The sequence below is a fragment of the Pelmatolapia mariae genome, linkage group LG5, assembly GCF_036321145.2.
Source record: "Pelmatolapia mariae isolate MD_Pm_ZW linkage group LG5, Pm_UMD_F_2, whole genome shotgun sequence".
NCBI lineage: Eukaryota > Metazoa > Chordata > Actinopteri > Cichliformes > Cichlidae > Pelmatolapia > Pelmatolapia mariae.
Genome location: NC_086231.1, coordinates 19,125,861 through 19,150,395, shown reverse-complemented (window position 1 = coordinate 19,150,395; position 24,535 = coordinate 19,125,861). Strand labels below are relative to the sequence as shown.

General features: G+C 42.8%; 1 protein-coding gene across 4 annotated transcripts in view; it reads right to left on the bottom strand.

Moving 5' to 3' along the window:
• Positions 1–2,814: 2,814 nt before the first annotated feature.
• Positions 2,815–24,535, bottom strand: part of bsnb (bassoon (presynaptic cytomatrix protein) b) — an 83,749-nt gene continuing 62,028 nt past the window's right edge. The window contains exons 4-14 of one of the 4 annotated variants that reach the window (XM_065470847.1): positions 22,729–23,493; positions 14,386–20,679; positions 10,289–12,374; positions 9,087–9,931; positions 8,688–8,799; positions 8,438–8,584; positions 8,230–8,285; positions 7,872–7,983; positions 7,076–7,277; positions 6,904–6,968; positions 2,815–6,166 (exon numbers count right to left, since the gene is read on the bottom strand). In XM_065470847.1, coding sequence (XP_065326919.1) covers positions 8,245–8,285; positions 8,438–8,584; positions 8,688–8,799; positions 9,087–9,931; positions 10,289–12,374; positions 14,386–20,679; positions 22,729–23,493 — 10,290 coding nt within the window. In that variant the 3' untranslated portion in view covers positions 2,815–6,166; positions 6,904–6,968; positions 7,076–7,277; positions 7,872–7,983; positions 8,230–8,244. The remainder of the gene's footprint in view (positions 6,167–6,903; positions 6,969–7,075; positions 7,278–7,871; positions 7,984–8,229; positions 8,286–8,437; positions 8,585–8,687; positions 8,800–9,086; positions 9,932–10,288; positions 12,375–14,385; positions 20,680–22,728; positions 23,494–24,535) is intronic. The other 3 variants (XM_063474028.2, XM_063474029.2, XM_063474030.2) reach the window with 3 other exon arrangements.

Below are 24,535 nucleotides of genomic sequence, written 5' to 3'. Positions count from 1 at the left end.
GCAAAGGCTGTCGTCATGGCTTTCAGGAAATGAATGAATGTGAGCGTACCAATTATAGTTTAATCATTTATCACATATGCCCTTAATATGAGGACACCCAGGTTAAGTGACCTACAGTATAACTGGGTTCAGCAATAACAGGCAATTAATCAGCCTGATGTATACAATCGTTCATCTGTTCTGCACTTAGAGACTGGATAGAGCTGGCTCAAAAAGCCTCAAAGACCACCTCAGCGAGAGAAGAAATATGTCCATAAGTTACTATAGAGCCCAGCAGTGTCATTTATGATGTTATGATGTTAAATGTGTCCCATTAGAACTCCCTAAAGTTAAAAAAAAGGCTGGACACCAGTGATGTAGAGCTGGCTGCTGGACTTGGCAATAAATCTTTGTTAGGAAAAAGATTTAGGAGTTAAAGCTTTGCGGCGCTCTCACTGATGGGTGATATCAGCTAACAGTGATTTTTTTAGTCTTGTTTTAACCTTTGTGGCCCTATGGCTACATCATCTGTATCAAAGAGTATATCTTCTGTGAAGTCCACTCTATGCTTCCTCCGAAGTATCAAAGACTTTGATAATAGAGGTCCTCGGTAATGCTGATTAACAGGACCAATAGATCCCTCACTGCTGAGACTTCCGTTTTGTTTCTAGCTGGACTTCACATTTATAAAAGAAGAATATATCTTTTGTATCCCAGAAAACATGTCTCTTCTTTAACATGCTGCTCATATCTTAAACTTTGGAGGAAATGTGATGGTGTGTGTGTTTTGTGATCAAAAGATCTTTCATTGTTGCATTTGCAGGTCAGCACAGAAACTGACCTCATTAAACAAATCATTGACCTTTTTAGCTGTAAAGTTGGGTGCAAATTCAGTTTAATCCTTTCACATCCCAGTGTAGTCTTTGACTGTGAAGTCCAGCACAGTTATAATTGACTACCTCTGAGTCAGGATTAGCATCAAGGGCGTAGCACTGAAGGATGAGTTTAAGGTTTCATCCTGTTTTGCATTTAGAGGGTTCCAGTTGGTTATATTATTATTTTTTAAGCTATTCTCTTGCTTTTCTATTCAGAAAAAAACCCCTGAAGTGTGATGATTAAACACTCCGAATGCATGAATACATTATTTCTATCTGCCTCTCCAAACTCTAAGTAATAAAGTATACTGCTCAAAAAAATAAAGTGAACACTTGATTATCAACAAAGTCGGTTAGACTTCAGGGATATCAGTCTGTTCAGCTGGGCAGCAGAAGCTGATGTGAATCAATTTTCTCCTTCTGGCCAAACTGTCAGAAAGAGAAGGTGCCATGAGGGCTCGCTGTCCTTTACTGGGACCTGTGCTCACAGGTAAGGTAAAGCTCAATTGGTATTCATCCAAGAGCTTTAGAGCTGGCAGGTGCACCACTGGTGTCCTGTTCTCTTCACACATGATGTTGCAGGCAGCATAACATTTGCCACGTCATGTCCACACCCTGTAACGCCTGTCACACATGCTCAGTGTGAACCTGCTCTCATCTGAACAAGGCGCCAATGGCAGACCTGTCAGTTTTGGTGTACTCTGGCGTATGCCAGTCGAGCTGCATGATGCTGGGCTGTGAGCACAGGTCTCACTAAAGGGTATCACGATTTTTTTTCAGTGCTCATGTGGAACTTTCAATTCAATTCAATTCAATTTTATTTATATAGCGCCAAATCACTACAGCAGTCGCCTCAAGGCTGTAACTTTCTTACAGTTTGGTCAGAAACGTACACACGAACAGTCCATTGGAGTTCATTCTCCTGTTCCTCCTTACTCCTTCTACAGCCCTGTACTTAAAATGAATATTTTAACAACATCATAGAGAGCTTATCCACAAGTGCACATTTTATTTATTTTTACTGTGTGCATCTTACATTAAAAATTAAAATGACATTGACTCCAATTCTCTATCACACCAGTTGAGGGCAGTCAAGATTAGGAAATGTGGGTGTTGATTTCTTACTGTGTGGTATGGCGAGCTGTTCAGTGGGTGGTGTTTTATAGTAAGGTGATGGGCAATTCAGCACATTGTAGAGTAGTACACTATTGTGCTGCACCGCCATCAACTCAAGCACAATTCAGCAACTTGAATGCACTGCAACTTCAAAACCTATTTGGAGGACCAGTAAGTCAAACAGCGTTGCAGGTGAGGGCACATTATACCTATAAGCAGGATTGAAATAAACAGTGAACTATTATTACATGGATGATAAAAAGCCAGGACACACAGAACAACCTGGTTTCTCAGGTTTCAGGTAAATATCTGGCACAATGTGCATTTGAAACACAGACCATCCTTTTCATAGTTTTCTTAACAAATTTTAAATCCAGCAGTATTTCCAAGAATATTTGTTATTAAAAGGTACATTCTTCAATCTCAATGAGAATATCATGAATAAAAATCAGGATCTTCATCATGTTGTATCCTTCAAACCGCGCAGATGACACGTGACAAGGGCACACGTTAGCGACGATAGAAACTGTAATCGGTTTGTTCTGACATGCACACATGTGCAGACTCAGTCACGAATACTCACACACTCACACCTCCATCTCTCCCTATGCATTGGCAAACGCTCCACTTCACACTGATCCTTCCTCTCTACCACCCACACCGGGATAAGTCATCCCTGCCTCAGCATGTAAAGCCTAGTCTTATCTGAACAGTATCATTGCCTTCGAGGGTCTTATTCTTGATCTTTTCCTCTTCTGGCTAGCAGCAAACCTACCGCACAACTTGCCTACAACTATGAGTCTATATCGGTGTCTCACATGCACATACTCACACAGAGACCCCAGACAGAAATCACAATATACTCCTTTTCTTTTTATTCTTTTCTCCATTTGGAAATTGCAGGGTCAATATTTTCATTAATCACATTACTTGACATGATGCACCAAAATTTTACTCTGCTTACAGGAATACACTGAATAAAACACAAGGTTTCACAATGGATACACGACTGACATTTTGCCCATTGCACTTACAACAGTGAATGACATTTTTCCAAATTTTTAGTTTCCTTTTTTTCCCGTTGCTTCCCTTCGTCACCTCGCGGATCACACCCACCAAACTAAAGACCTCCTGATAGTCTGACAAAGGCATTCTGCTCTGCAATTGCCATGGAGGGGTTTTTTTTCTCCTCATTTAACAAATACAATATGTATAGAAACTCCACAGAGACTGGATATGTTTCTGAATACAAGTTTTGTTCCACTGTTGTAAACAGTCAATACAAGTCAGCCACATACACTATGCTTATGCAGTAATAATGATCATCATCATCATTAGTTTCATCGTCATCATCCTCATTATTGTGATAATAAATATTCTTTTTATACACAAAAGTTGGCAGCAAATACGGCATGGGGATGCACATGACAGCCGTACTCGAAACTCAAAAGCTGTACAGAAGAATGACTTTATATTTACAGTAAGAATGTGAGAACGTGCCCGTCTGCCCTTCTGTTAATAATGTTCTGTTTAGTATCATGCGCCTCGCCGTCGCTCCTCACCATGTTTTTATGCAAGTCTTAACGTTGTTCAGATAGAGGCACTGTCACGCAACCTCAATATTCCTGTGTTTCATCAAGCATCGAGTGCTGCCAATCAGGCTTGTGCTTTCAAAATGCCATGCCCTGATTTGTGAATGACTGGCTGAACATTTTACTCATTTTTATTCTCTACGTTGGCCTGTGAACGTCAAGGTTTGTTAGGCAAACCTCGGTGAAATCATGCCTTACCATTTTTTTTCTTTTCTTTTTTTTTCCTTTTTTTAAATTCAGGTACAACTTCCAAGAATATAGTTTCTAATCATGCACCTTTCCAATGGCTTGGCTGCTGAGTGGGTTAATCAACAATGAAATATCTGATAGAAGCATTCCATTCATCCTTACAGGTTATACTGACACCCAATATGTACATTGACACATATTAATGAGGAGTGCTGACCATCTGTATCACAGGTTTTATAGCAGCACAGACAGTTACTGCAAGCCAAACACTGAGGAGCCCAGGTCAGCCAAAACGCACAAAAACTGAATGAGGGCTTAAGAACAGCCAGACAAAGCCAAGCAAACCCATGCTTCAAAGCAACATGATGGTGGACATTCATAAAACCGACAGTCTAACACAGTTTACCCTTTGGCAACAAGTCCCCCATGCGGGGAGTGAGGGGTCAAAACATGCCACAAAAAACAAAAACAAAAACAAAAAAACAAACAAGAACTCTAGTTCAATATTCAATATTCAAATTCATACAGACAAGTTGCTAAGTAAAAACGTTTTCAGTACTTTTTTTTTCTGCTTTCGTAGTTCATAATTCTCTTGTTTTCTTGTGAGTACAGTGATGATAATAAACTGTTTTAGGCTGAATCACTTCCAGGTTCAAAATGAGTCATTGCATAGAACATTTGAATTGATAATTGCTTTTGTCCTCTCCTGTATCTGTCTGTGTGTGTAGGTGTGTGTGTCCGCATGTGTGTACATGTGTGTCTTTGCACAAATAGAGGCAGTGGCCCCAGCTTGTTAGTGAGATCATCTCGTTGGTGAATTGGTAACCTCATCAATCAGCAGGAGGTTAACAGGTCTATTTGGAGAGAACTCAATTAGCCTTGGCTCTGAAGTGTAACAGGGATGCAAAGTGTGTAACATGTGCAGTATGTGTGTGTGCGTGTGTTTGCAGGAAATTGGTAGAGAGAGAAAGAGAGAGTGAGAGAAAGACAGAAAGAGAAAGTGAGAGTGTGTTCGTACCTGTCTGCATGCTCTTATGCATCTGCATATACCATGCATGTTTGTACACGGTACTGTGATTGTAAACCCTCTGACAAATTGTATTACGGCTAGTTATTGACAGAAGTGTCTGATAATACCCTTCACTACTATAAACTACATTTATGTGCTATATAGCATTTTCTGCATGCTATTGCTTTTAAAAATGAATAAGCAAATTAATTTGATGCGAGAAAACAGAGATTCAAATAAATACAAAGTGAAAAATAGATAATATAAATAAAAAGTTTTACCAAAGTAAACCACATAACAAAAAAGTCACAGAAAAGTGATTCATTAAATACACAAAACGACAAATTTACATAATTATATCTCTTGTTTTGTCTTATGTACATACAGTAGTATACAGTGTAAAAACAAATGCATGACAATATGAACGTTTTCAAACATATGAGGTATACAAGTAAAAACGTACCGAATAAGGCTCTTCCATTCAGTGAATATATCAGGCAAACAAAAGTGAAAAGAAACTAAAAGATGAGCCAAATCAATGAAAAGGATAAAGTCCCAGAATGCTCTGGGGCTGACTACAACGATGGCTTTGTGATGGCTAATAAAGAGCCGTGGCCATTCTTTCATTTGGTCCTCTCATCCGTGTGAATCTCACACATGTGGGCACACCGGTAGTAATTTCCCTTCCCTAAAAACCTACAGCTAATGACTAGCGGCATCTTCGAGGTGGTGAAAAAGTATTGATATGGGCTTCTTTTTTTTTTTCTTTTTTGCAGTTTTTTCATTTGTGCGTGCATTCTCATGTCCACATTTACACAATGCATTCTGTAGACACTGAAACAACAACAAAATAAAAGACAAATAAAAACACATTCAAAGACAGGGTCATTTTCCCTATACTGGAATGTACTGTAGAGATCAGAGAAACCAAGCCTTGAAGAGTTTTAGCGGCGTCATCAGGTTGGTCGTCATTGTCGCGATATGCCGGTTCTGCTCCAGGTATGTGGTGCCTTTTAGGGCTAAGATTGGTCTCTTTGGTACAAGGTAAAACCTATGAAATCTGACTTCTTTTTCTTGATTTTCCACCGTGTTTTGCATGAAAATACTCTGAAGGCATCAAAGTAGAATCAAGTATCCTTGAAAGACATGAGTGGTGTCACATTAAAATCCCTGTAGAGGGCGCTGTGAGGCTTTCTTTATTGAGCTGCTTCAAAGGAGGGACACGCAAGCATGAGCATGCTGACTTTCCCCTATGATATCCACCTGCCTCAGTTAGTGGGGCTTTTACTGTCACACAGATCCCAGGAGGACTTTTTCTTTTTTCTTTTTTTTTAAAAAAAAGGATGGGAGGTATGACTTGCTCTTTCCAGTTTGCCTCATCCTCATTATTATTGACCATTATCCACCTGAAATAGAGACAATGGAAATGTTAATGTTGGCAGAAATAAATGAAACCTTAATGCACAACAGATGCTAGTTAAATTAAAACAATACAGTTAAAAGACAAATACCAAAAATTACGTTAAAAAAAAGAACATATTTTTGTAAAAAGCAATCACATAGTGACAGAGATTAAAGCTTTCTTTCTTCTGTTCATGTCACGACGCAGCCTGCCCACCACATCCTCCTTCACATGACACTCCAGCCTATCACAGCCCTGTTGGTCCTGGCAGTAATTCACTGAGCCACTGGGTCTGGTTTATCTCATCTCTACATATCCCCTCTGACTCCTCAGAGTGGCAACCAACAGAGATGACCAACACGGTTGCTGACATCAATCCAAACTCGACCGCAGACAGAATAAAAGCTAAATGATAGATCTTCACTCAAATAAGCTTCAACTTTGTCCCTGCGTGAGTTTTAACACAGGCAAAAGAGAAAAAAAGCGAGCTTTGAAATCTGCTTTATTTGCACTTTTGCAGTTCTGCTCCATTGAGCAGAATTTGTTCATTCTACCATGTAATGAATTACAATGAGTCATGAATCTGTGTCCCTACATGTGCTCTTGTCTCTGTGTGTCTTTGCGTGTGTGCAACTAAAGCCACGCCACAGTTAGCTTTCGCTGGCTAATTATAGCCCAGTGTGCTTGGCCCAGATTATTGGAGGTGTGTTTAGTTAGGAGGTAAACTATTCTAGTGCAGACCTCACTTGCTCTTGGTTTCTGCCTCTCATCTCTGCTACACAAACTTCAAGTGGACAGTAACAAAACTGTAAAAAAAAAAAATGCACATGCAAAGAAAAGTTAATTAAACCAGCAACACAGGCATACATTCACACACAAGAACACAGATGTGCAGCATGTGAAAGTGACTTGCCGTTGGTCTAATGAGGCCTCAGATGTCTTCGCAATCATCATTCTGGGACCGTAGTTCTGTATAAGCCTCCACTTACTTTCAGCCCTCTGCTCAGGTCTCTCAACACCGTGCTGACGAAGCGATCGCCCTTATTTAATCCACTTCAGTCGTGCGCCCATGTCTGGGGAATTGAGTGCTGACAAGGCATCCTTTGATTCCACCTCTGTTTAGCAATTCGGGGTAAAGGAGAGGTACCGCGAATCAGTTCAAATATACAATCAAGATATTTAATGAGTCATCACTTCACTTGAGTCTTCTCATTATGCAAACATGGACTATGCTAATCTATGTAAATATACCCTGATAGAACACTTAATCCATTAATCAAAGTGCGACAGCATTTTATGTTTTCACAGCTTGGAGTGTTGGTGTACCCAAAAAAAACCCAAAAAACAAACCTAAATGCATAAAAAATACTACCAATGATCAATAGAATAACATCTGCTGCATTTACTACATACAAAATGATCAAATCTTTAAATAAGTTACTATTATGACATGGTTTTCGACTGCTTAGTGGTGCTTTGTCCCCCCCCAAAAAAATCAAAGTCAACCTGTTACGCTTCCCTTTCAAATATACACTGTTAAAATGTTGACGCTCATATTAAACATAACAAAATTTAAACAATGAGGCCAGTGTATGTGTAAGTATTTTCTTATTCAGCCTTTTTTCAAGCAGACGTTCAATAAATAAATAGATGGAGTGTTAAACCCTTTAAATCCCTTTCAAACTTGTCCTAAAAGTAGAGATACTCACTGATGCATTCAGCATTCCTCCCTGTCCTCTAAAAAGTGAAATGTATTAAAGCAGTTTCATAGGTTTTTCCAGTACAAAGCTACCAATCCAACTTATTTCCACTCTGCAAACCCTGGAAAAAAGCAGCACAGTAGAAACAAAATGAACATGTTAAATAATAACCACACACATTTCCCTTTTCTAAGCAGTAACTATTCAACATTTGGAAGTGTTCCATCATTTCTGTTGACAGATGTCAGCCCGCCATCATTTCTCTAACGCAATCCGTGCTTCTGCCATAACAGCTTGAAAAACAACAAAAATGTATACATTTTTATAATTTCAACAAGTCTCTTATTAAGAACTATAGTTTCATTACCCTCCTCTCTACAGTTCACCAGAATGAAGTGAACTTCTTCCCAAGGCCGGACAAAGCTGCAAGAATGAGAAAAGAGAAGAAGGCAAATATGAAAAAACAAGAAAATCCAAGAGCTTAGTTTTAGCTGTAATAAATTTCTCTGTTTTACCATATCATAGCAAAACTAAACCAACTCTATTTCAATAAATCAAAGTATTAATGAGAGTACCATCTCCCAGTTTTCCTGCTTGCTCTGCAGCTCCTCCTTGCAGGATTTTGGTGAGAACATTTTCCCCTTCAGCAGGTGCCTGGCCTGCTGCAGCGCTGCCTATACCTCCCGGTTTGCTACCGATCCCAACGGGGGCAGCCTTGGAGCCTGCAAACAACAACAACAAAAAATCAAAATAATCATGTACTGTGTGCCATGTTTTTGCCTGTGGCGGTGGTTATGACATCTTGACAGTGATACTATGACGTACCAATGCCTGTTAGAGGTGGCGTGGCTATTTTGGTAGGCTGAGGTGCTATTGGGATTCCTGTTGTAGGTTTCATTCCTGTGGCAGCTGCTGCAGGTGTGGCATCCATTTTTGCCTGAACAAAAATCAAGACAAATACTGAGTACGGGAAAACTGAAACTGGTGAGTGGATTTCTGAGTGAGTCACGTTGTTCTCACACTTGCATTTCAGCAACAGCATCAAACAACAGCTTTATCCATTATGGCATTTGAAACCGTTTTTGAAAGCTGAATAGGACACACCAGTGCAATTCATTGCTTCTGTGGATTATTTAGAAAACACAACTACTTAAAATATGTAGCCATAAAAACATGTCAGTTGTTGTATGTGGGGAAAGCAAGGCCAGGTGTAGCTCTACTTACCGCTGCAGGTGGTTGCCCTGCTGCCGACCCTACTCCAGGCTGTCGTCCCTGTGCTGGAGCTTGGCCAGCTTTTGGCTGCTGCTGTGCTGGTCCAGCCCCTGCACTTGTTGGTATAGGCTGACTGCTTTGTATTTGGCCTTGCTGTAGTGGTTGCTGCTGCTGCTGCTGCTGTTGCTGTTGTTGCTGCTGCTGCTGTGCATTCTGCTGATGGTGCTGCTGCTGAGCATGTTGGGTACCATCAAGTGGCTCCGAGCCTGGATGTCTCCCCGACTGGTCCTGCCCACCTGACCGCTGCTGTCCAGAATGGCCCTGAGAGGGCTGCTGTTGCTGTGGTTTAGGCCCTGTTGCAGTGGGATCCTGTCTCCGGGACGTTGAGCGATCTCCTTGTCCCCTCTGACTCCTTCCTGCAGTGCCATGGTGATGACCGGAGTCACGAGAGAAGTCTCCTGAGTTCCGAGGGCTTCCCTGGGCAGAACGGGAGTCTGCACCGCTCCTTCTTTGTAAAGATGAGGAGCTCCGGCCATCAGAACGGCCGGATGGGTCTTTGGGGTGTGTCCTGGAAGACCGAGAGGACCTGGAGTCTTCTGTGGAGTGGCGGGAAGAGGTGTGTCTGCCAGGGGTGCTGCTGTGGTGACGGTGGTCCCGTGGTGTGGAGGATGAGTGGCGTTGGTTGTACTCATCCTGTGGACCGTATTCCTCTGGAGGCTCGTCGTAATCATGGTAAGTATGTTTACTACGTCTGCCTGTGGATGAATGACTCCCACTTCCATGATGTCTTGAGCGATCAGAACGGGCCTCCCGTGGTTTCTCAAACCAGTCAGTCTCCTCTTGACCCAAATGATAGGCTTTTCAAAAATCAATACAGACATGATCAGTCAATGTCAGTGGTATTACATTGGCGGGTGGAGTAGCATGCAGACTGATGACATGCAAAATATCTGGAAAGCCATGCTCCATATTCCAGAGCCATGCAGATGTTTAAAAAAAAACAAAAGGAAAAAAAAGCAGCATTCACGGCCCACCTCATACATAAAAACTATGCATGCAAAACATGAATATAAAACATTTTTGGCATTGTTTGTCAAAGGAAAAAAATTAATAAATAAAAATAAAAATGGTGATGTTCTCCAAACTTGGCATGCAGTCTTTTCAGCACACGGTAGAGGAACAAACTACAGCACAAATAATTCAGCACCAGTTACCTTCACTGTCAGAAACAGCACAATGCATGTCATCTACAAGATAAGGGTCATCTGGTTTATAGACATGACTCCTGGGCAGGTCCTTCTTATGATGGTCCTGTACATCTGGAAGTGAATGGCTGGAGCCGTACTGGTTTCTCACGTCATGGGCTTCTGATATGCCAGAGCTTCTTCCCATGCCGACAGGCTTTCCAACCGGACTGAGCGGGCTCTCCTCTTCTGAATTCTGGCGCATAGGAGGCCTTCCACTGCGGCTGCTTCTTTGAGATCGCTCCATAGCATCTCTTTCATACGATTTACTCCGGTGCCCTGTGGCATCTCTGGAAGAAATCTTGTCCATACCATATCCTGTAGACCTGGACCTACCAGAGCTATACATGCGGTCCTCTTCCTCAAGACCTTCACGACTGGTGCCATAATATTTCTGCTGGTCGTATGCACTTTTCTTCATCCCGTAGGTTGCATCATCCTGAAGCTTCTTGGATCTGGACACCACTGTACAGGAACCCCCTGTTGATGTTGTCATTGTGTAAGAGGCAAGGTCAGACTCCACATCCCGTGCTTCTTCAATAGGGGAGAATTTCGAAATTTTCTGCTCCATTCCCTGCTTCCTGTGTTTACTACGTTTAGAGGAGACTACGGCAGGGGCAAGATTCTTGGAAGTTAATTTGTGGCTGCTAGAGCTGCTGCGTGATGAGTGTTTATAATCATCATAGTAATAGGAAGAGCCTCCACTCACTGTGGTGCCAGTGCGACTGTCCACTGTGGTCTGGTAACCTGTGGAACTTATAGGTTTGCCATAAGCGTCCACGGGCTCATCATCTGGTCTTCCATATGCACTTCCTCGAGCGGGGCCATTCTCACTGCGATACCGCCCTCCGACTGGATGACCCAGAGCATCTGTGGGTTGCCCACTGTCTTTTGTCAGTTCGCTGATGTCATCGATCATGACATAGTTCCTAGGAATACTCTGCTCTAAGTTAGAAGTGTAGAGACCATCTGTAGCGTAAGCAGATGTGGGGCTCTCCACAGAATGAGTCAGGCCTGGCTCAGGTGGGCGGTATTGTCCATATGCATTGCCATAAGCTGAACCATAGCTGCTATCTGGAGCTGATGTAGCCACGGATACTGCAGGGTTGCTGATGACCTCATAATTGGTGGGAAGCTTTTGTTCAAGGTCAGCCAAAGATGTTTGCCTTGGTCTTTGATGGACTGTGAGGATCTCAGCCTGGGGCTGATAGGAGAGGCCAGGCTGGTAGGAACTGTGAGTGGGATAAGGAAGGCTCTGTCCTGGCATAGGTTGAGCAGGTGAATGGAAGCCCTGGTGACCATGCTGTTGCATGCCAATCTCTGTCTGATAAGAGGACTGGCCATACATGCGTGAGGAATAAGTTCCCTGGTTCTGATATCCAGGGCCTGGTGGGGGATGTGGCTGGAATGTTCCAGGCTGGGGTGCAGAGGATGAAGGGTACTGAGGAGGCTGGAAACCTATCTGTTGGTAAGTGGAGCCTGGTTGCTGTGTAGATGTTTGAGGGTATGGATAAGACATATAAGATGAAGTTGAGGGATACTGGGAAGTTGCAGTGAGATCATTCGTAAACTGACTCAGTGGGGCAGTGCTGGGCCTTGTCAGCAAACCATTAGCGTCAAAGGTTCCAGTTGCAGCTGCCATCCTAAGGTTATTGAGCTCGCTGTCTGACATGTAGTCTCGGGCATCACCCATACATCGCAGGTAGGCCAATTCTCTCCTCTCTCTCTCCTTCACCATAGTCTCCTTTCGTTGCGTAATGCCTAGCTCCAAATAGCGTAGCTTGGCGTCAATCTCTTTTTCTTCTTCCTCCAGTTCAGCCTGCTGCTTACGAAGCTTCGATGACTCTTGCTCCACAGCTTTTAGTTCGCTCAGAAGGCCAGCCTTGGTGACACCCTGGGCGGGTCTTGGAGGGACCCTCTGGTGCATGCCAGGAGAGCTGTACATTTGTGCTGGAGTAACAATGGGAAGTGGAGTCTCCTCTGGAGGGGGGCTGGGGAGAGTTCTCTTTACTTTCCTCATCAGAGAGTTCTGCTGCTGCTGCAGGGAGGCCATCTGCTAGGAGGGGCAGATACACATCAGCAAACACGGAGCTATAAACAGAATGTGTTTATGTAAATTAAACTCATTACTGTACACTTAGTACTCATAGAGAAGCTGCACACATCTTCATCTCTACACCGAAGCGAAGAACTATTAAGCCCTGTGTTTTGTCAGACTCCTTGACGTTAATTGAGCTATGTACCATGAGAGCCTGAACTTCATCAGTATTTTAATTAATATGGTTTAATTTCATTATATTTATTAAAACGTTCCACTGAAGCCAGAAATTGTAATTGAAATTTTTCATGTTATGCCAGGTTAACAATTTTAAATAAAATGTTTAGAACTAAAAGTCAACACAGCACCTCTATATCACACTACATAAAAATGTTCAAATGTAACCATGTTGTTTATTAAAACAGTAATATTAAAACCACTGTTACTGCAATGAACTAAGCATTAGTCTACAAAGCTATTATCTTAAAATAACAGCTATTTTTCTAAATTTAGGGCCAATAAGGGTCAATGACAACATTTTTGATGAAATATAATGTTGAACAAATTCTGTGTTTTAGCAGTTTAGTATATGTAAAAATAAGCAGATAATGGTTAGACATACTTTTCAAGCTGACCGGAGAATAAAATGAAGAATAAAATGAAGCAAATGTCTTCTGATTTCACTCCAAATGTATTTTCAGAAAAATGCAAATTTTCCCTTTACTGCTTTGATAGTTGCTGTTGCTGGACTTCTTTTACAAGACATAAATATTTATGCGCCTCATGCAAGTAAGAACAGTCAAACATAACAAATAAAACACAGTTTAAAAAGATATCTATGCTAGTCTTTTACTTACAAAACATTTGTGCTTCGTTGATCCATGATGGAGGGTTTTTTTTTTAGTATCCACAAGAGAATCGAGTATTAAATGTTAACACTAAAGATTAGAGGTATGAATATGAAAAAGACTTGGTCTAACTGCAGAGCGATGTTAATTTACTTTGACCAGCTGCTAACAATTAGGGAGCGAGCAAGGCAGCGGTGGGATTACTTCACATTGTGTCTCCCTGTGGCAAAACTTTAGGGTTTACCAAAAATAGAAAACGTGGCAAATAGAGAGAGAGAAAGAGACAAACGGACTAAAAATGTATAAAGGGAGAAGATAGGGGAGGAGACGTAGCAGAAAAGCTTTTCTGATATTGCCATCTGCTCTTATGAGATCATTCTGGTACTTTGTCAATGCCAGATCCTGTGTGATTATCCATGTCCATGTCCACACAAAGCATCCTACGACATCCTGGATACATATTAAAGGAAAAGCCTGAACCTTTGACCTTGCAGTCAGGGGATATACGGGCTATGTTATGCAAATTAATCTAAGAACTGTTATAATCACCTTTATCCTTTGATGGAGCATTTCTGTCCTGATGGGACAGGTTTGACCAGTATGAAAATGATGTAGATCATATTCTATGGCTTTAAAAGTCTTCAAATCTAAATTGAGTTGATTTTCGACCAGTTTGTTGTACATTGCTCTTTACCTCCCTTTTTAAAACACCAAATGAATGGAAAATATTCTGGAAGAATTGTGTTCATCCTTACCATAAAATCTCAACCTTGGAAAATGAACTCCAAGGTACACTGAAGCTGCTTTGACAGCATATGTTGGCGTAAACTATGTGTGTGTGTGTGTGTGTGTGTATTTTTTAATTCACGTAATGAAGTTTTAGTTTTATAGTGTAGAAAAGCACTATGTGACTTCAAACAGCCCCCAAAAGGTGCTCCTTTTATTTGATTGTATCTGTGCTAATAGACTCTTTTAATTGTAGAATAAATTAGTTTTGAATGCGTAACACTAATAACCACACATTAGTTTAACTAATTTCTAAAGTCAGATTTGTCTTGTGATTATACTCTTCAAACAGGCATTTAAATTTTTAGAATTCTACTAGTTCTTTGTTGTGTATAAACACTGATATGTTACATGCATGATAAACTCTGTTTAAATAAAAGGTTATGATTTTGTACCTGACTGTTGGACACAGCTTGTTGGTGATATGGGGAGAACCTGGTCTTGACAGGGTCCTCTGATGTAGGACTGAGAGGCTTTGGATCCGACATCGAGCGCTGCACACTTTTTATGGGTCTTGGTAGAGTCTGGTGGCGTTGGGGTGACTCGGCAGTGAAGGCCTTTTGCTGGGGCGTTACGTGGGCCTTGTTAAGCTTCTCCTGTGAGGCAAATGTTGTCTCTAGCATGCGATGAGGAGACAGCGGAGATACAGGGGAGTATAGCACTTGGGGAGATTTGGGGGGCTGGCGAGAATGAGACTCATTCTGTTGCTGCTGATAGCCGATTTCCAAGGGGTCTGGTTTCCTCCTCTCAAACTTAACAACTCCTTGGAGTCTAGGGGAGATTGGGTCAGATGTGTTTGCTCCTACTATATGCAGACTTGTTGAGTAGGGGCTGATAGTTGTGGGCACACTTAGCTGAGGGGCGACCACTCCCTGGGAATGAGACTCTGGTTCTGTTTGGCAGGCCAGACTCTCTCCTTTGTGCGTTCTTTCAGGAGCCGCAATGTAATGTAATAGGTCAACCTTTGAGGTTTCTGCCACTGTAATGTGGATTGCAGGCGAAACCCTGCCTAGTTGGTCAGGTTCTGTTTGGCATGATGAATCATTTGTGGTCTGAATAGCTATGCTTGCAGAAACCACTTTGGATGATCCTTCAGATTTAGCCTCACCGCTAGATTCAGAGTGCTTGGATGCACGTGATCGCCTGCGCCTTACGGGCTGCTGGTCCCATTCTGCCTGGTCCTCCTCATCAGTCTGTACACTGCAGTCTGCAATTCGCCGAGTTCTCCTGCGCCTGTTCATGAATCTTTCCTCTCCATCTTCGTCATCTGTTTGCACACAGCTGTCTGTAATCCTTTTCACAGAGTCCTCCTCTGAGCCATCCCTCAGCCGAGGCATGGAATTCTGCTTTTTCATAATCTTAGAGTCAACCTGTTTGTCACTGCTTTTTAAAGACATTTCAGAGGCTGAACTATGAATAGGTCGAGCTGCCACCACAGCTTGGACCAGCTGTCCATCTTGCCAAAACTGAACACTCTGTCCATCTTGCTGAATAACTCTACCGCTTTGGTCACAAATAATAAACCCTTGAGGGGGACCTCCTCCAACAACAACCCCTTGTATAGCACCCTGGGCAGATGTTGCTGCTGCTGCAGCTGCAGCAGATGCAGCAGCAGCTTCAGCCGCCGCTGCTGCCGCTGCTGCCTCCACTGCTGCTGTCTTTTGCCTTTTCTGCTCCTCCAACTGCTGCTGGAGCTGCTGCTGCAATGACTGGATTTGCTCAAGCTGCATTCTCTGTTGAGCTAGTTGTTCCCTTTGCATAATGAGCTGCGTTTCGCGCTCAGCTTGCTGCTGCTGTAGGACTTGCTGTTTGATCGTCTGCAACTCTTGGATCTCACGCTGAACCAGGAGCTGTTCTTTTTCTCTGTGACGCTGAAGCTCCATACGATCTCTTTCAAGCTCCTCTTGCAGACGTAACTGTCGTAATTTCTCTAGTTCAACCCGTTCTCGTTCTAACTGCAGCATGTGCTCTTGTTGCTGACTCAGTCTCTCATCTTCCTTACCTTTCTGAGCATCTGTGGGTGGAGAAAGTTTGGAGCTTGGTGCTTGTGCAGAACCATGTGGTGGTGCTTGCGACTGACTTTGCGGCAAAACTAACTGTTGAGGCTGACTGACAGGTTGTGCTTGAGTTTGGGTTTGAGTGAGGGATAAAGGCTCAGTTTGAGCAGGCAACTGCTGTGCCTGCACTGGCTGGACAGTTGGAGGCTGGCTTTGAGCTTGAGAGAGAGCTGTAATACTCTGTGATGAGAGCTTAGCGTGGTCTATTTGATGATCAGCTGTTGTGTACATCCCGGTGGCAACAACACTTTGTACTGCAGTTTGTGATGGTGCAATTGTTGTAACTGTTTGTGGAGCAACTGTTGTTAAAGGCTTTCCGAGGTACATTGGAGTTTCTTGGTGGGAGCTGCTTACCACGGGCATACTTCCTGATGGTGTGGCAGAAGTTTGATATTGGTTTGGAGGAGGGTAAGAATATGCTCCCTGCGTGGACAGAGGCATCCTGGGGGTCAACTGAGGCAACCTTGTAAGACTAGCCAATGGTACAGCGGTTACACCTGTAGGGTACGGTCTGTAAATTCCTCTTGGCATGGGGCGCAGGACAGAGGCAGGCTGTGTAGTAATTGGCAAGGTAGAGGCAATGGGAGTATTTATGGTAGAATATATCATGCCATCACCTCCCCTCAAAGCAGCAGGGTACAAGGCGCGTATACTAGCTTGTCTAGCATTTATTAGATTTGTTAGGGTTTGGCCATTTGCTGTTGGTCTTCCATCTGGTCCATAGAGTAAATTTGCCCTTATTGATGCTAAGCTTTGCTGGAGATTTAACCTTGCTAAAGGTCCACCCCTTCCTGCCCCATATGGTAATTCTGCATTAGTTCCATACCGGTTCCCATACTGATCCACTGTGTTAAGAGCTGCACACATGCGACTGATCTCCCTGGCAGTGGTCGCACTATACTGAGCCAAATTGGAGTCCTGTGATACTGTTAGGTCACGTGAACTGTAGGCATAGTCTGAACTGATATTTGACATGGAGCCATATCGGCGAAGGGGTAACGAAGGGCCTCCAAGATCTCCTTGGTGACGCAAGTCTGTGTAGGAACCATACTGTGCTCCCATGCCAAGGTATCCACCTTCATAAACCTGATTTATACTGCTAAGATCTACTGCCATACCACCCTGGAGATTACTCTGGTAGTGGCTAGCATCAGTCATGGAAGGCAGATTAGTATCCGACATGGATGGCTGTATTCTTCCTGAGGGGACTATGGGTGTTTGGTATGCTTTATGTTCGTCTGTCATTCCTTGTGTAACTTGAGGCTGGTGTTGCTGTTGTTGGCTAATGCTGTAGTGAGGTGAATGGGGAGGATGGGCTGCTTGAGAGCTTTCAGTGGTCGTGTTTTTATCTGAGGATACTGTGGTAGACTTCTGAGTGAGTGACCCTGAACAGGAACCACCAAAGGGCAATTTGTAAACAACATCACAACAAGCCACCTGGTTTTCTGGTTTGATCTGTCCAGTAAGATCCAAGACCTGAGGAGGGGGAGGAGGTTCCTCTCGCTTTATCAGTTGAGTCACTGTGCCACTTTGTGATGGATTACTCTCATCAAGGTGCACCATCATCACATGGGGCTTACCTGTGGATAGGTTCATTACTGTTGGCTTATTTTTTAGTTCTAAGGCAACTCCACCGTACAATTCGTGGGGAACATTAGAAGCAGGAGCCCCAGAAACTGATGGTGGAGCCAGTGGGGAGACTCTAGGTATGGCACTAGCAGTCACTGCAGGCTGGGCACTGCTTGTCTGGTTCACTACAAGGTCTTTTTTTATCAGCAGTGGCTGGACTTGATTAGCCAAATTATAACGAGCAAAAGAGGAGTGCTGCTGGTGCTGCTGGAGCTGTTGTTCCAGAAGCTGTTGCTGCTGAAGCAGCTTCTGCTGCTGTAACTGCAGTTGTTGCTGCTGTATACCCAGATTCTCCAGACAGGCATCGATTTTGGGAATAGATGGGTCTGTGATTGGTGGCTTACTCTGGGTTAAACAGACAGCTGATCCAACACCTTGCCCAAGATCCACACGGTTTTGTAATGGATCTCCATACACGACAGGCTGCTTTGGTTGGGATATGAATGTTGAACCTGCGACTGTGACACTCACTGTGGTTGGCGTTGATACAGATACGTGTGGTTGCTCTTGTGCATTCAGGTTCATGATAAGAGGCTGCACTGCTGTGTGTCTACCAGCCGGCTGCTCTGCTCCTAAAGAGTATCGTCTCGTGTCAGAGGCAAGGGATGTTAGGTCCATTCCCTGGTCTGTCATTATAATTGGAGCTGGCCTCATTGGGGCCCTCAAATCCACAACATTAGTGCCAGGAAGTGTTTCACCCTGACCTACAACCTTTGAAGTGCCTTGAATATTTGAAATTTTACCTAGAGATATCTCCACAGATCCAGCACTTATACCAACATTAACTTTTTCAACATTCTGAGCCATCTGAGAAGAATGTTTCAGGGACTGTTGAGATGGGTGTTTTTGAGGTGATGTTGGCGAACTTGTTGAAGAGGGATGCGAGCTGTACAGTGTTTTACAACTTGCTTGTGTTGGTGATGACAAAGGTGAAGTGGAAGAATTTACAGTAAGTGGCTTGGCAGGACTAGTTGTTTCAGAACCGAGAGTTATCACCATCACGGGTGAATCTTGGGAGGACTGCTGTCGTATGAGACGTGGCGAAACTGCTCTTTGAGGTGCCTGAGCCCCATGGGATGCTGCAGCTGATGTAGGACCACCAGGCAGAGATGGCAGTTGCCTGCCGCCACTACTAGTGGATCGCACAGATGGGGCATGAGTTGGACTTTGTACTGGAGAAGCAGTGGGAGAGACTGGGGGGCTAGGCCCTTTGAAAAGGGAAAAGACTCTGGAGGTCAGGGAGGATGTTCCAGGGTCAGATGGTGCCTGTGTTGGCCTCTGGGAGCCTACCTTGGTGCCAGCAGGTACCGGGCCACCTGTTTGGCGATTTGTCACAGTATGACTCACAGCTTTTGTTGTGGCAACTCCAACAACACCTTCAATTTTGGCACTCTGTGTCATCATCCTGTTTTGTGTTTCTTTTGAGAGATGCTGTGCTGCATGAATACCTGGAATTCTTGGATCACTGCCTGTTGTAGAGAAGGACATAGGTGCAGTAACCTGTGTTGGGCTTGAGCCAGGGGTGAGTGCAGTTCCAGCTTCAAGATGATGCTTATCATCAGACTGAGAGGTACTTTTCTGCTGATTAACAGCGTGTCCCTGCCTCTGCATGAGCTGTGCTTTCTTCATCATCTCCTCGTACACTTCCTCTGCACTTTTCAGTGTTTTATCAGATGGTAAAACTGCTGTCTTTTCTGTTGGAGAGTAGAGAGAAGTAAAGGTTGGAAGGTTATACTCATTTCCTGATTTGTAAAGCTTTCCACCAATTATCTCAAAGCCTTCTGCCTCAGAGTCCATAGAAGGTGAGTACTCCGAACATGACGATCTGTGAAGTTCCTCCATCTCAGCAGCCTGCCTCAGCTCCTCTGTTGGTGATGCATCCTCGATAGGAGAGAGATTACTTGGAGGAGTTTTGGACCTTTCTCTGCGTCTTTGGGCTCGTAGCTCTTCTTTATCCCTTTTTGTTTTTCGGGCAGTACTTCTGATCCTCTGTTGCTCTAAATCTCTCATTTGCTCCTGTTCTCTAAGTAGTTCTTCCTCCTCTCTAAGCTCATCCTCCTCAGATGAGTCCTCAATGGTTGGCAGCAGGGGCCCATGGGAACGATGGCGAGCCTTTCTCTGCTGCTTGGCCTCCTCTAGTCGTGCCCTACGGCTAGGGCTGCTGTCACTGTCATCCTCCATGGATGACACAGATGTGGGGGATGTTCCAGAGGTGTAGCTGGGGGTGGTGGCAGGCAGGGTTGATGAATACTCTCCTTTAGACCGCTCCTCTGGAGACCCAGTCAGACTTTCCATCTCTAGCTCTGGTTCTCTTAGGTCATGCTCAGTACTGAGCTCCATGTCTCGATTGTAGCTGTTGGTGTTATTTAGCTCAATGGTTTTAAAGCGGCGAAGGCCTCCAGCGATCACAACGTCTTCTTCTTCATTTGCCTTATAAGCCCCTTCTGAAACCTTGGCGTCATCCTCAAAACTATTAGAATGATGAGAGAGTCGTCGCCTCTCTTTGTTTAAGTCTCCACTTGTTTTATGTGACTTTTTTACTTTCTGATTTCCATAATCTTCTAAATCTTCTTCATCAGCACTCATCTCCATAATTTGCCTCCTCATGTATTCTTCATCTGTTAAATCTTTATGTGACTTCTTCTGTCTTATTGGCAATGGTGAGAGACCACTTTCACTGCTGTCCTCCACGTAATCATGCCGAAGCTTACAACTGAGGTCATCTTCTGATTCATCTCTTGCTGCATCATCATCGGGACTGATGTCCTGTCCTACAGACAGTGAATGTGGCCTGTGCTTCTGATCTGAAGCACTCTTTGACTCCAACAGAGGTTTCATGGAGCTCTCCAGCTTGGTGATTTCTGAGGGGATGGAAGCACCTCTTTCACTGAGCTTGATTCCTTCTTCCCGAATCTGACCAGTAATTTCCCCATGAGAACTGGAGATGCCATCTGAAGAGTATCCAGTGTCACTTAAACTCTGAGAACTTGATTTGTTGGAATCCTAAGAAAAGAGAGGAAGAAGAGAAGAGGTCAGAAGCAAAAAAGACATACTTTTTCCCTGTAATTAATTAATGAAAAAGTATATTACAAGCTTCAGTGCACATCTTGTATCCAACTATTTCATCCAGCTCATCAGTGACATTTCTATGAGCATTTTTGAAATGCTTAGGAGTAAAATTAATTCACTACACCTAATAAAGATGAAATAGTCTCTAATAGTAATATATTAGAGAATAATTAACTTGGAAATAACATACCCGTAAAGAGACAGTTCACCCCAAAATAACAATGCTTGCTTCATGGCGCACAAAGCACCAAAAAAAGTTGTCTTGATACATGGGGTTTTTTTGGGTGGCAGGCAAAAAAGGTTCATTTGAAAATCCAGGAGCTATGTCTCTTTCTAGAATGTATGACTGCACAACTAAAAAAAGACCACCGACCTTGGTGGGAGTAGTTCATTCTAGGAACTATATTCTTTTTATTGAACTACACATGCAAATAAAAAGAAACTATACATGCTGCCACACTGTCACAACCACAAGCCTCACAGTACAGGTAGATGTGATGCAGGTGGTGGATGCAGTGGGGTAGAAAGAAAAAAACTTCTTTGTGAAAGTGATTAGTGCTGGATTCACTATTTATTTAGAGTAACCAGGTCATGATGTCGAGAAACAGACTTTATTAGGGTTGAGTTTTGAGCACCACTTGGTAAGTGGCAGTTAGCTCCTTGATATTCACCAAACTATATGGTGAAAAAAAGTGGGCAGCTCGTACTAAAACAGTTTAGATGGAAAGTCAGCACTATAGGCCAGAGGAAACATAAATTTGTCTTTTTTATGTGTGAACTGTTTCTTCAATCAAACAACCAGATATATTAACATTTTAGGTTAAAATCAACCCAAATATTTACACTTTATTTCTTTTTGGTTTTAGAAATTAGGCAAATTTGCAAAAGTTGCCATTTAGAAATATTTATGCATTTGTACTTGTGGGGAAAAAAGACCAACTTAATTGCAAAATGTTTCTGTCTTATAGAAAAGAAAAAAGAAAAGAAAATAATTAGTGTCATTAGTAATGAATTATTTCATAGTTTATTATGGCTGTTGACTGTATCGTCTTGATTTGGGTTGAGTTTGCCTTTCAGTATTATGTACACACAGATGGATAAATACACTGACACAGCATGACTATAACAGACAGTTGAACATACAAACATTTACGGACAAATGTCATTTGATTACATGCTTCATTGCCATCTTTGACGCATTCTCCATTGCATTCTTCCAATCGCTGAAGAATAACGAACATGCTTAGAATGCTTAAAATATCATCACGTGTCACATTAAACGAACACAAAAAAAGTTCAAGAAAACCTGCAAATAAAATAAAAGTGGACAAAACATGGCTGCAGAACGAAGGCATGATCTGAATGTAAGAAATGGCTTCTGAGACCAATGATGACGATCATAAGGATGAGGATGAGGATGAAAATGACATAGATGGTGATGCTAAGGACATCATGATGATGAAAAAAGTCCATTAAAAGGAAATCATCTCACTGCTAAGTGAAGGAATTTCTATATCTCTATCTGTTCTTTGCCTCTCTCAAATGTAGTTTCTCACATTTATTTTCTCCACACGAGGTGACCTTAAAGTTGACGTCACCCTCCTCCGTGCCTTCTTAATGATGTCACTGGTCTTGATATCATAATAATTCCTAAATAAAACACTGATGCTGACAACTACCTTTTCGTGACAGCACTACTCTATTTTACGCGAAAGATGTTATGATATAGCACCTTTAGGTAAAGATGTAATTATTTACAACTTAAACTTTGCTCAGGATTAAAGAGATAATGATGATGATAATGATGAGTGGTGGAACAGATGAAGTTATGAAAATTATAATACGAACATAAAATCATAAAGAGCTTGATAAGCACAATAATTAAAAAATGTAAAAAAAGAACAACTTTTAATGGAGCAAAATAAACAAAAAATGGTGACTCAAGTGGAACAGGTGAAGGCGAAGAAGTTGCAGGTAGCTCACTTCATGGTGTCTTGACTTCTGCGCATCTTCAGGTATCTTCGTGTCTTTTGGAGAAGTGACAGTCTCTGACAATGCCTTCTTTGGTGAGGCTTTGACGTCTTCTTTTAGAGATTTAGATGCAACTTTAGTCTTCTCCTGGCTTTGCGGCTGTTTGCGGGCCTGGTTGTTACCTGTGGGTTTAGACTGAGTAGGTATGGTTTTTGAAGGGGTGGAAGAAGCCTTGGCATTGCTGGGTGCAGCTTTACCAGGAGTAGGTGAAGTCTTGGCACCAGAAGGGCCCTTAGTCTGAGCAGAGGGCTGAGCAGATACCTTTGTCTGAGTCAGCCCTTTGGCCTGGCTCGGGCCCTTCGTCTGGTTAGCTGGCTGAGCAGGGACCTTACTTTGAGCGTGTGACTGAGTAGGACCTTTAACCTGACCAGGTCCCTTACTCTGAGCCGTGGGTTGTGTTGGACCCTTAGCTTGGGAAGGTGGCTGGGTTGAACTCTTAAGTTGGGCAGAACCTTTGGTTTCAGAGGTAGGCCCAGCCTGTTTCACATTAGAGAGAGGGCCACTTACTTGGGGACCCGCTGGTTTCTGTTGTTGTTGAGGACCTGTGGCCCTGGGCCCTGATAGTTGATTGGGCCCTTTCTGTTGAGGTGGTTGTTGATTGGCTGGAACAGGTGACCGGGGGGATGCCATGGGCTGTGGAACAGGAGCCGGAATATCTCCCAAGCTTCCTGACAGGGCCCGCTGTGTCTGGCAGTTCAAGCATAACCATTCTTTCTTCTGAAAAACAAAAAGAAGAAAGCAGGATTTAGCCATGAAGTAAAGAAATCAGATAGGAGAACATGATTTTGTAGTATGTACATCAGCAAAACAAATTATACACTAATGCTAGTAAAAGAAACAATTTGAATTTTCTGCCACCAACAAACCTCAGGCATGATTAGGTGCTCATAGTAATATTTTCCAAAACACACTACTGGATTCTTATTCCCGGTGATTGATGGGTACAAGCATAAAGATCTGTCTGTTAGTTAGATAAATTAAATCCAAGTCATGTTTCTTCATAAATGGTCACGGTGTGCTAAGGACATGCTATAGCAAGTCTGAACAACTGAATATTTGAAAGCCTGTCCAAACAAGGCCTTTCATCTCTTCAAGAAGACTTAATCATTTGACAGCATTAAGCACTCTCAAACAGAGTACACAGAGAAAGAGTGCAGCACGAATACAAATGAACACAACTGTTATTAGATTGGACGGGTGCAACAATCATCAGATCTTTTATGGAGCCCACAGCATCTGCAAGAGCAGCATTCACCCTTCACAGTCATCCTCGCTAAGCCCTATGTTTGGAAAGAGGAGTGTGACACTGTTAAAAATCTAGTACAAAAGCCATCACAGACAGGATATTAACATAAACAGATTCAATTCCAGGTCAACACAACACATTGATCAAACTGCTCAATGGAAAGAAATGGTTCGATTACAGGTAATGAAAGCTGAAAATAGAGGGGAAGGAACTATGTTTGTAACACAGCCTCCTGTTAATGACAATCATCTGTGCCTCGGGCCTGAAGAATGAGCATTCTTGTGTCACCGACTTGTACAACAAAACAAATAACCTCATAAACACCTCCATTGCTGATTACCATCTGCCCAAATAAATCATTTCTTTTATTGGTGTAATACTTCAAAAGCATAAATACAGAAGATGGAATTTAACAACATGCCCGGTAACAGCTAATAAATAAAACAATGGTGGTAGGTGTGCAGTGACTGTATCAGAGGACATCTTTACCGCGGTGCAAACAGTCAAGATGGC